The 12,656-nt window shown below is 46.4% G+C and overlaps 1 protein-coding gene across 4 annotated transcripts in view; it reads left to right on the forward strand.

Moving 5' to 3' along the window:
• Window positions 1-12,656, forward strand: part of sptbn1 (spectrin, beta, non-erythrocytic 1) — a 44,097-nt gene that overhangs the window by 12,217 nt on the left and 19,224 nt on the right. For 2 of the 4 annotated variants that reach the window (XM_037272044.1, XM_037272045.1), the window contains exons 3-10: window positions 8,480-8,631; window positions 9,161-9,334; window positions 9,485-9,576; window positions 9,649-9,729; window positions 9,891-10,006; window positions 10,861-10,973; window positions 11,062-11,249; window positions 12,482-12,599. In XM_037272044.1, the coding sequence (XP_037127939.1) occupies window positions 8,480-8,631; window positions 9,161-9,334; window positions 9,485-9,576; window positions 9,649-9,729; window positions 9,891-10,006; window positions 10,861-10,973; window positions 11,062-11,249; window positions 12,482-12,599 (1,034 nt within the window). Of the gene's footprint in view, window positions 1-1,688; window positions 2,673-8,479; window positions 8,632-9,160; window positions 9,335-9,484; window positions 9,577-9,648; window positions 9,730-9,890; window positions 10,007-10,860; window positions 10,974-11,061; window positions 11,250-12,481; window positions 12,600-12,656 lie in introns of those variants that run through there. The other 2 variants (XM_037272043.1, XM_037272042.1) reach the window with 2 other exon arrangements.

Here is a 12,656-nt window from a genome sequence, read left to right on the forward strand (position 1 = left end):
CCTCATCAGTTGCCGTTCCAATTATTCCACAGGCCTATCGTGCCCTCTTGCGGTTTAGTGTGAAAATAACATGTGAAATGAGTCAGAGTCAGCTTTATTGTCAATTCCTTCATGCTAGGACACACAAAGAAACCGAAATACCGTTCCCCCTATCCCACGGTGACGAGACACAGCACACGATTAACACACAAGTAAAACAACGGGGAGAGAGTTCAGGACCCCAACAGCCCGGAGATCACAAACTTCGCCAGTGGCGAGCAGTGCTGGCATCCCACAACAAAGTCCCGGCACCATTCTTCACGGATGTAGACGCACAGTCCACCTCCACGCGATGTTCCCCCTCGTACAATGGCCCGGTCCGCCCGATAGCGCGCCATCCGCTCCAGACGCACAGCAGCTACGCACTGTCCGGTCCGCAGAACTCAGCAGGCATGTTGATGTCCAGCGATCGAACGTCCGCCAGAAGAATGGAAGGCACGGCCGGGCGAGCTGGGGTGGCCGCCAGCCAGGCCCGGACGCCCAACCGGGGGAAGAATAGCAGGCGAGTCCGGCGACGCTCCAGGACGGCGCAGACCGAGCACCTTTAATGTCCCCGCTTCAAAGTGCAGATCGCCACAAAACTCGCTTTCGCCGATGTCGAGCAGAACCAGCCCGCCGCACTTGAAGCACAACCCGGTACGACGAGACGAACACACAAAACTGGCGGACAAACCCACATTAAACGACAAAACAAAACACCGTTCGGGACAGAGAGAGGCCGCAGCGTGTGCACGCGCCGCCATCTTTGAAAGCAGTAAATGATGTAATGTGTTAATAATTTCACACATAAATCGCTCCTGAGTATACGTCGCACCCCCGGCCAAACTATGTAAAAACTGCGACTTATAGTCTGGAAAATATATGGCAATTTTAGTCAACTTTTTAAAAAATATAAATACCCATAAGCTACGCTAGGGAACATGCTAAGAAACACGGGTGGTGTTGACATTCTGCCAGGTGACCTTTGCCCTCAGCATCTCTGTCAATCATCACCAAGTCGCCAAGGAGGGAAGCACCGCTCACAAGTGGATGCGGCATTTAATCACTAAGCCACTAAAACGCGCACTTGAATCAATTAGCGTCGCTGTGTGATGCGTGACTCGCTAAGCACAAAATGCCTCCGCAGTTGCGTCAGTTCAAGTCAATTGTCCACCATTTGAAATCATCAAACAGGAAGTAGGGACGCGGCTCAGTCAGGAAGATGACAAGTCAACGAACCCCGCTAAGATCCGCGGAAAACTCTTTTCAGGATGTTTGGACTCGGGCTGGCTGTCGAGAGGAAACGTCCGTCCGTGCGCTCCTCGCCCGCTTCCTTTTTCTACTCGGCCGTGGTGTCGGGATCATGCCCATGTCGACTTCTTCACCTTCAACCCGCCAACGGATCAATTTGATCCTGAACGTTCTTATCATGAACGTTCTTATCATGAATGTTCTTATCATGAACGTTCTTATCATGAACGTTATCATTCACTGTAAGCCGGTTTGTCGCTTGTTTGCGTCAACAATGGGACGTTTCCTCCTTGGTGGAGGAAATAAGCCAGAGTCAAAAGTTGTGGAAAACTGCAACAACTATAAGTAGCATTATGATGAGCAAAGAAAAATAATTGTGAAAAGTTCGTCAAATGTTTGAATAAACAGCAAAAAAGATAAAGCCACATTTATTATGAGCATATTTTCAACATAATTTAACAGTTACAATTATTTTCAAGTTATATTCAATAGTGCATGGGAAGCGAAATAAAAAAATTGCTTTATAGTTTAAGATTACACAGTAAAGAAGCCCCAAAAACTATTTAGGTTGAAGGAATATAAATAGATTTTTTTTTTTCTTCAGTAGCCGAAGACCTATTCCAAATGTAACAGTTTAAAACAGTCTGAAAAATGTTGCATTCAAGATGGAATTGAAAAAGTGAGAGTTCAAATTTCTCCTTTTCAAAAGTTCCTTGAGTGTGAACGCCTTTCTCTTTTTTCTGGCTGCCTGTTTGCCTTCCTCCTCACCCGGGTCCGCCTCTTATGCAAACAAGGCAGGCCGTGATTGGTTGTGCTTTCTGAGGTCCCCCCCGGCCTCCGCTGAGGTCTTTTCAGTCTGGAGCTTTTCAGTGTGTGAGCGTCTTGCTGGTGGATAAACACCTTCCGTTCCTTCTTTCTCTGCCACCGTCTGTCCGTCTTTTCACGCCTCCGTTTTGGGCGCTCCTTGCATGTCGTTTCCGGTGGGTTGATCGGCATTCTTCTTGCTAGTGGCGGGTGAGTTGAACAAAGGCTCTTGTTGTCATGCGCACACATGGATGCTCACGCATGGACCAAAGCTCCTGAAGCCATTAGATTGATCTGGATTCAATGACGTTGGCGTTCTTTTTATTTTTTTGTGGAGGTGGATTTCTTGCGGATGCTTGACTAGAACGGGTGTCAAACTTTGTTACCGATGGAGCTCCAGAGCGCCAGTGCTCCGTTCTCGGCTCCCCTGTCCCCCATGCAGGACTACAAGAGGCCCCTTTCCCCTTCCGTGGTCCCCGGCCGGATCCCCGCGCGGATGTCCAGCCCGGGGCCCGGAGGGGACGAGGATGGGGGCGGCTTCTCGGGCCAGGCGGTGTTCAACTACAACCAGCTGGAGGGACGCTTCAAACAGCTGCAAGGTAAGACGTCTTTGCTTTCTTTGGGAACGGAAACAATAAGAAAGATGGCTCAAAAGCAGGAATTTTTAACAACTTTTCTTCTGCTCTGAGGGAAGCTTTTGCTCGCTAGGTTTCGGGATAAAAAAAACGCACCAGAAAACAGCAGCGGAACAAATTTCTGAGAAAAAAAAGTCTCTTCTCGATCCATCCGTGTTCAGACGAGACGAAGTTCCGGGATGTCGGATCACCAAGTTCAGCCTTTCAAGCCCTGCTTATCAGTCTCAACTTCCGTCTGTTTGAACACAAAGTCTCACCTTGGCGCCGAAAGAGTCTCCAAGTCTTAAGTTCCTGGGCTCTTCAGCTCAAAAGTCCACTTTTGGCCACTGTCGGTCGTCCGCCCCTTCGCCTTTGGCGCCATCTGTTGATGACGTTAAGTTTGGAGCATCCACTGGACGTGGATCCCAGTTCCACCCGGGTCGCACATTGAGGAAATGTGTCATCAACACAATCAAAATGGATCTTCAGGTTGAACATAAATCTGGAACGTTTTTGTTTTATGTCCAATGTTGGCAGCCAACCTCACGCTCGTCCTCGTCGCTCTTCCTCCCGTGTAGGCTCCTCGTCTTCCTCATCCATCTTTCATGAGCGCCGGTGTCACACAGCCCTTGTAATTAGAGATGAGCTACAAAGGTGTATACATATATAAAGGTGTGTGTGTGCGCGTGTGTGTGTGTCTATATATATATATATATATATATATATATATATATATATATATATATATATATATATATATATATATATGTATATATATATGTATATGTGTGTATGTGTATACATAGTATGTGTGTGTATATATATACTATATATATATATATGTATATATGTATGTATATATGTATATATGTATATATATATGTACAGTATATATATGTATATATATATATATATATATATATGTATATATATATGTACAGTATATATATATGTATATATATGTACAGTATATATATATGTATATATATATGTGCAGTATATATATATGTATATATATATGTACAGTATATATATATATATATATATATATATGTATGTGTATATATATGTGTATATATGTATGTGTATATATGTATATATATATATGTATATATATGTATATATATATGTATGTATATGTATGTATATACTATATATACATGTATATATATATGTGTATATATATGTATATATGTATGTATGTGGACCTGTGGAATATAACGATATATGGAATATATATATATATATATATATATATATACACATATATATATATATATATATATATATATATACACATACACGATCTCGGGGATGGAGAAGCGTTTGGCCGACAAAACAAAATGCCTAGCCCGGGCCTAACCTCTGTATGAGGAACTTTCTCAATGACGCCATTGATAAGTTTGGCCATGTGGCTCTCACATGAGCTTTGGCGAAAGCAGGACAACACGTCAGTCAGCAAGGCTTCAGCCATTCGTTCTCACCGCTTAACTCCTTCAATGGTGACATCACCGGCAGAACGGCAACATTGTCGCTTCCAAGGTGACACTGGGACGAGGTGATGGAGGACTGCCACGCCGTCTGCCTCAAACCGCCGTGCGAGCGCGCGCTCGTTCTGTACCATGAAAGAGGTCTTTGATAGAAATTGCCCACCGAGCGTGCTCCCGGCTGCGCATTGGGTCCACCGGGCTTCCAGGCCACACTTAGACCAACAGCAAAAAGTCAATGTTTAAAATACTAATTGTGTGTGTCTGTGTCTGTTTGTGTGTGAGAGAGTGAGAGTGTGTGTGAGTGTGATTGAGTGTGTGTGTGTGTGTGTGTGTGGGGCCAGCATGTCACGTTCCTCAATCCGGTATTATTATTACCGTTTTTTTCCATGTATAATGCGCCCCCATGTATAATACGCACCCTAAAAATGTCATGTCGATGCTGGAAAAAAGCCTGTACCCATGTATAATACGCACCCAAATTTTGACTTTTTTTTTTTTTTTTCCTTTTTTTTTTTAAAGTCCCAATGATCGTCACACACGCATCTGGGTGTGGTGAAATTTGTCCTCTGCATTTGACCCATCCCCGTGTGATTTTGATCCATCCCCTGGGGGAGAGGGGAGCAGTGAGCAGCAGCGGCGCCGCGCTCGGGAATCATTTGGTGATCTAACACCCCAATTCCAACCTTTAATGCTGAGTGCCAAGCAGGGAGGCAATGGGTCCCATTTTTATAGTCTTTGGTATGACCCGGCCGGGTTACTTAAGTCCGTAAACGTAAAATTATTTCAGAAAAAAGATCATCTTTGGGAACAACCGGATGTTATTCTGCCGGTCAGTATCACTGCGCATGCAGTAGCAAACTCGATAGCGAAGAAATATGTGAGACTCTCAACGGGATCACCAATATTTGAGTGATGTTCCAGTTATTTATCACAATTATTTATTATTATAATAATAATATATATAATGTATATAATAATTATTTATTTATTATTCACAATTGTCATGGTGATCTTTCTGGTGATTTCTTAACTAGGCTGGATGTATTTTTTTTGTTGGCGTTTATTTCTCCGACTGCCCAGAAAGGCACCACCGCGATCAGTTAGGTTAAAATGAAAAGAGGGGAAAGTGACGTTGCAAAGAACCATCCGTGACAAGATTTTCTTCAAAAATTGTTGTACCATGATTTTCTTCAAAAAAAAAGAAAAAAATTGTACCCATGTATAATGCGCACCCCAGATTTTAGGACAATAAATTAGTTAAATTTTGCGCATTATACATGGAAGAAACGGTATTATTTTTTTTGCAGTTTGATGGTCACAAACAATACCAAGTCAAAGATGAGTGGCATTCCTCAAGGCTTAATGCCAGGTCCCAAGATTTGTTCAGCAGACCCAAAACTGAAGTGCGTAAAGACGCATCAGAACTGGATTTTTGGGTGCTGTATTTTAAAAAGTGAGTTTTTCATCATAGAAGCACCCTCAAAATGGTTTGTCGTAAGAAAATTCCGGGCAGAAAAAGTTGAGTTCATTTTTCGGAGTACCTGTGCGGCAGCTGCTGCCTCGCCAACCCGAATGAATAATTCAAGGAGTGTCCCAAAAGGGATTGGTTGCTTCTTTCGTGATGTCACAGATGTCAGGCTGCTTGACTGACAACCTGACACCGTGACTGACTGAGGCCTCTAGTTGCCACAGCGACAGGGCAAGCAGCAACAACACTCTTGTCACCGGCTCCTCCGTTTTCTGACAATGACCGTCCGTCCTCATTGACGCCTATTTGTGCATCACCGCTGCGCGATAACAAGCACACCCCGCTTAGTTAGCGCCGCGGCGCTATGTTCAAAAGAAGCTTTGCGTGCTCGACATTCCGGAATGTCACACGCACGCACACAACTTTTGCTTGTTTAAATTGCGTCAACGGTCAGTGAATCTCCGTTAAATTTCAAAAGGGACGCACAAACTAAATCAAATGTAAAATGGTGTGTCAAGGTAGAAGCGCCTTGACTTGAATGTTTTTGTAGATACCAGCTTGTGTTTGAGCTCAGTGCTGCTCGGCATGTTGTTGCGCAACTTCCACTTGGGGGACAAAAGTTGAAATGCGGCCGGCAACGATGAAGCGCCAAATAGTGGCCTGGCCTCACGTTCAGATTTTAGTGCTTGGGTCTCGCCCAACGCTTCCGCACGACGTGACTAACTTCCTTTCTCTGCCATGACATTGAGTCACCGAGCTCTTGTTTTATGCGAGACCCTCTTTGACGGTCGTTGCGATCACAACACGCACGTGTCCGTCATTGCCGGGAGCGGGCCGAGACTCTCTTGAGACAGCGGGAATGTTGGAATGCTGCAAGTGTGTGTTTTTCCATGACCGCATGATGAGTGTGTGTGTGTGTGTGTGTGTGTGTGTGTGTGTGTGTGTGTGTGTGTGTGTGTGTGTGTGTGTGTGTGTGTGTGTGTGTGTGTGTGTGTGTGTGTGTGTGTGTGTGTGTGTGTGTGTGTGTGTGTGTGTGTGTGCGTGTGTGTGCGTGTGTGTGTGTGTGCGCTTGGCTCGTGTCCAATTGGAAACCTCTGTTTAAGAGACGGGTGCCGTAGTGGTTCCAGATGTTGGACACACGCTGAATGGTTTTAGGGGTGTGGGGTGCTGGCCTTGTCACTGACACACACCTGCATGCCAAGGCTTGAGCCACACTTGCACACTTTCAATCATCACAAATTTGTTACACCAAGGACCAGCCCCAAAAACCAATTGCTCCCAAGTAGCCCCAAAACCAGACAAATTTCCAATAGTATCAGATCAATTGATTTGTAATTCTTCGATCGGGGAATGCGATTTTTTGTTTCTTTTCCTCTATTCAGAAATAGCAGAAAATGCCCAAGCATAAGTTGATTGAGTCACTTCCTGGTTTGGTTTAGGACACGCAAGTCGAGTTGCCTTCAACGAGGTCTTTGCTTTATCGATCATCGAAGCAGTTGTCATTCAATTTGAGAGTGGTGAATTAAAGTCTGTGATGAATAGTATAGCAAAAATGTGTCCAGCCACTAAATGCGTGCGTGTGTGTCCACGCGGAGGAATGCGTGTGCTGTCTCAGGATGCGGCACAATTATTGCTTGTGTTTGCAAAGTGATGACCAGCCAATGCATGCCTCCTGACCATTTGGCTGCACCCGGCTGGTCGTCTGTCCGTCCGTTTTTGTCTGTCTAGCTATGTCTACATACGTGTGTCTTTATTGACGTGTGTGTGTGCGTGTGTGCGTGCGTGCGTGCGCAGTCGTGTTTGTTTCTGTAATTGTGCACGGGTGTATGTGTGAGTCCATCGTCGTAACCATCTTAGTCAACAAAGCGCGTGTGCTTGCAATTGTGTGTGTGTGTGTGTGTATATGTGACTTTCTGTACACTAGTGCATTTGTCTTCCTGTCAGTGTGTGCATGTGTATGTGTTGTGGTGTGTGTTTTTGTGCATGCTGAAGTCAATTGATTGCATTCTGTTCTCTGTCCCCATGGAGACCAACGTCGCCCCTCATGTCTGCTAAATGTGTTTCTGCGTTAATGTCGAGTCCCAAGTCAGTGTGTGTGCCCAATCAATCCTGCTGTGTGTCGCCTTACTGCTGCTTCCTGTGTGTCGGGCAGGAAAAGAAATTCAAGCCTTTGACTATGAGTTGTGCTGCGAGTGCATGCCAAGACAGCTTTCGTTGGCTGCACGGCGCCTTGGGCTTGTGCTTAACGTGGGCCAATCTTTTGGCAGTCAGAAATGAATGCAAAGTCATGTGAAGATGACCTTGTGACTTGTTTGTTGTTTTCCTGCCTCCCTTGTTTTTTCTTGGAGCTTTGTTTGGCCGGAAAAGCCACACAATGCTTGTCATGTCTCTTGACAACTTCTGAACGCACGCACACACACACTTTGCTTTTCCATCTTTGTTTTCTCACACACACGCACGCACACACACACACGCACACACAAACACACACAGCTCAGAGCAGACGGAGTTGCATCTGAATATTCAATGATGCTGTCTTTCATCCAGCAAGTTTCCACATTCCATAATAAAGCTGAATGTGCGTGTGCGTGTGTGTGCGTGTGTGTGTGTGTGTGTGTGTGTGTGTGTGTGTGTGTGTGTGTGTGTGTGTGTGTGTGTGTGTGTGTGTGTGTGTGTGTGTGTGTGTGTGTGTGTGTGTGTGTGTGTGTGAGTATTTCTGGATTTTCCTCAACTCCCACAGGAAGCCCCTCCCTCACGCACACTCACACGCACACCAGGGAACAATGTGAGCGCTCACTACAGAGTGACAGTCTTTTGTTGTTGTTTTTGGTCAGACGAGCGTGAGGCGGTGCAGAAGAAGACGTTCACCAAATGGGTGAACTCTCACCTCTCTCGAGTGTCCTGTCGCATCACCGACCTCTACGTGGACCTCCGCGATGGCCGCATGCTCATCAAGCTGCTGGAGGTCCTCAGCGGCGAGAGACTGGTATGCACACCATCACACACGCACGCACGCACGCATGCACGCTCACTCACACACACACACACACACACACACATCTGATACAATTTGAGTATGAGAAATGTAAATGTGTGCATGTCTCTATGACAACAGTCACAGGCATACTTGACAATCCTCCGCCCCCTCCTGGTCACTTGCAGTATTACCGGCCAGAAATCGTCCATTCGTCTTTTGCTCAAGCCGTCGTCGTCTCACGTTGTTCTCAATGTTGCTGACCGTTTTCCAAAGTCCAAATGATCGTCAGTCTGCCTTTAAGGAGGACTGCAGAAACGGGAGAAGACTTAGTGTTGATAGGCGGACATTTGGTCTCCAAACAATAAATAAATCACAACAGAGGGTGTGATTTACCGAAGTCAAATTCCTTGTTTGGCACGCTCAAACATGGCGAATAAAAAACTCTTGAATCTTGAATAAAGGCAGCAGCGCCCGCCAATGGATGAGTTGCTGACGAAGGTCTGAATTGGTTGACGTTGTGCCGCTTGCTGTCGCACAGCCCAAGCCCACCAAAGGCCGCATGAGGATCCACTGCCTGGAGAACGTGGACAAGGCCCTGCAGTTCCTCAAGGAGCAGCGCGTCCACCTGGAGAATATGGGCTCGCACGACATTGTGGACGGCAACCACCGCCTAACGCTGGGCCTCATCTGGACCATCATCTTGCGATTCCAGGTAGCCTGCGCCCACTAACGTGCTCGTTAATGCCTCTGCTGCCTCCAGAACGCTTGTGAGACAAAAGCTGCACTTTCTTCCTGTGGGAAATGTTGACTCCAGGATCATGAGCACTTTCTAATCATTTTCCCTTCTTTCAAATGTTTGCAGATCCAAGACATCAGCGTGGAGACAGAGGACAACAAAGAGAAGAAGTCGGCCAAAGATGCTCTGCTGCTCTGGTGCCAGATGAAGACGGCCGGGTGAGCGGTGGCATAACGTGACGGGACAGCGGCCATCCCAGTGCTCAATCAGCGTGTGTGCGTGTGTCGCAGGTACCCAAACGTCAACATCCACAACTTCTCCACCAGCTGGAGGGATGGGATGGCCTTCAATGCCATCATCCACAAACACAGGTGACTATCTTGCAACACGCCATTGTCTTCCAAAGAGAAGTCAGTCCTGTCACCAAAGGGAGAGTCGCAGTCCAGTTGTCACGCAACACGTGAGCTTGGTGGAGCTCCTTTGTGGAAATGCGAGCGGACGAAACACTTGTCAAATTTGTGTCCCCTGTCAGACCGGACCTGATCGACTTTGACAAGCTGAAGAAGTCCAACGCGCACCACAACCTGCAGAACGCCTTTAACCTGGCCGAGCAGCACCTGGGCCTCACCAAGCTGCTGGACCCCGAAGGTTCTCCGCGCCCCCTCTGCCCTTGCTCTAATTTGCCTGCAAATACTTGGTGGTTAGCATTAGGCTAACGCAGTGGTTCCCAAAGTGGGCGGTACCGCCCCCCTGGGGGCGGTGGAAAGATCTGGGGGGGCGGTGAGGAAGAAAGGGGCGGTAGGGGGGCGGTAGGGGGGCGGCAGTCGATTTGTACACAACACGCCGCTCTGGCCCAGTCAGATCCGACAGCATAGACTACAAAAGCAAAAGCTCAGGTTTGTAATTTCAAGCATGTAATGTTCAGAATTTTATCTTATAATAAAAACCGCATTCTGGCGGTCAACATCATGCAGTCACCTTGCTTCTTTCCAAGCAAAGAAACCGACTGAAAATTACTGACCGCGGGGATCTACGACTTCTTCTTAGTGAGTTCCAGCCTGATGTTGAGAAGCTTATGTCCCTGCACCAAGCACATCCATCCCATTAATATTACGTGTGAGACAATGAAGGTTACTGGTGGAATGTTTATTTACGATTCTATGTTGCTGAAACAGTTAAAACTGCTAAAAAATAAATTGGTTTACTAAATACTAAATTGGGTTTTATTTGTGAAATACACATTTGTGTTTAACCTTTCTCTTTTCAAATTGCAGCAAACCAAATATCAAGAAAGAGGTGTTTGTTTCCATATGTGCCTTGGGGGGGGGGGGGGGCGCTAGGAATTCACTGGGGAGCCAAAGGGGGCGCCAGCCTGCAAAAGTTTGGGAACCACTGGGCTAACGCTAGTTGCGATGGCATTGCTGTCAGCTTGCGCGAGACGACGCCGTGTCACGCCATGGAGATGCCACCACTGACTTTTGGCTCTCGCCCTCTGCTGGCAGACATTAGTGTGGACCACCCCGACGAGAAGTCCATCATCACTTACGTGGTCACGTACTACCACTACTTCTCCAAGATGAAGGCACTCAAGGTGGAGGGCAAGCGCATCGGCAAGGTGAGCGCAGAGCTGTTGGTCAAAGCGCACTTCAGGAAAAAGGAAAGAAAGAAAAAAGCATCTGCACCGTGTCGCGTTTTGCGCGCAGGTTCTGGACAACGCCATTGAGACAGAGAGGATGGTAGACAAGTACGAGTGTTTGGCGTCGGAGCTCCTGGAGTGGATAGAGCAGACCATCATCATCCTCAACAACAGGAAGTTTGCCAACTCGCTGGTGGGTGTCCAGCAGCAGCTGCAGGCCTTCAACACCTACAGGACAGTGGAGAAGCCTCCAAAGTGCGTACGCCATGCATCACAGCACAACAATGTTTCACATTCTTATCCGTTTTAACGAGTGTTTGCGTTTGTGTACTCATGATACACTCGCTCTTTAACTACATCAGATTTCAATGAGCAAAGACCTTTCGGTTGTTTCTTACTCATATCAATGGCGTTAAACCTTCCCTGTGTCGTAGCTCCGACTGCTTACTCCATATCACGCCAATCAGTTTTAACGTGATATGGACGTTCCCTCTAGTGGTACACAAAAGAATCTCTGAATTAAATACAAATCGACCGTACACTGTAGTTTTGTCACAAGAACCGATACTTTCAGGAGCAATTCGGTACCAACACGCAAAAAATGCGTCGATACCTGCTTTTTGTGGTACCAAATATTTAACTTTTAACTCGGCGAGCTGTGTCGATTCTTGCCAGAACTGAAGGGGGCAGTATACGCATGCGAGCAGCACGGAGCAGCAGTCGGCGGCGCTGAAGAAGAAGAAAACATTCGTTCTTTCATAACAATGTGGCTTCAGCAAGTGGGAGTGAAAGTCCACCACGCTTGTTGAGAAGCCAGGTCGCTCAAAGAGTGGTGTGTGGAAATATTTTGCATTCGAGGCAGATGCAACTAGAGCAATTATAGATTTGTCCATTTACTATCACTGTTGTGCCACGTTACGTTATAAATACGTTAACCCGAATATGCCTACGTGCCGTCATTTCGGCACGAGTCAGCTGGGGCGGTACGGTTACCAAACGTATTTAATGTCAAACACATAGGCAAAGTGCGCAGACAAAGGCTCAAATATGCAAAATTACATTTGCGCACTTGTTAAGGGTGCGCGCGCAAGCCTTCTTGGCTATAGCAAATGGAGTAGTGAATTTAAAAGTAAGTGGATTCTGTTGTTTTGTTGTTTTTTACCGTGGTACCGAATTAGTATCGAGAAATGTGGAAAATTACGGGTATTGGTACAGACTCCTGAAATTCTGGTATCGTGACATCCCTAGTACACTGTGGAAAGTCACTTTTTGAGCATAGTACATCTCAGTTGTATTTAGACTTTTGACGGCGATACATTTACTCGTAATAATAAAGAATGGTTTGTTTGTTTTTTAATGACTAGTTATTCAATTAATTACTAAAGTAATTCCTTCAACTTATGTGCTGCACATTTTAACTGAATCCTGATCATAAAGTCGTGTGTGCGTGCGTGCGTGCGTGCGTGCGTGCGTGCGCGTGTGTGTAGGTTCACGGAGAAGGGCAACCTAGAGGTTCTTCTGTTCACCATCCAGAGCAAGATGAGGGCCAACAACCAGAAGGTGTACACGCCTCGTGAGGGAAAACTCATCTCGGACATCAACAAGGTAGCAACGCCCACCCGGACGTGGTGGAGTGACATGACATGCGCATGGTGTGACCGA

This window comes from Syngnathus acus, chromosome 15, assembly GCF_901709675.1.
Source record: "Syngnathus acus chromosome 15, fSynAcu1.2, whole genome shotgun sequence".
NCBI classification, from domain to species: Eukaryota; Metazoa; Chordata; class Actinopteri; order Syngnathiformes; family Syngnathidae; genus Syngnathus; species Syngnathus acus.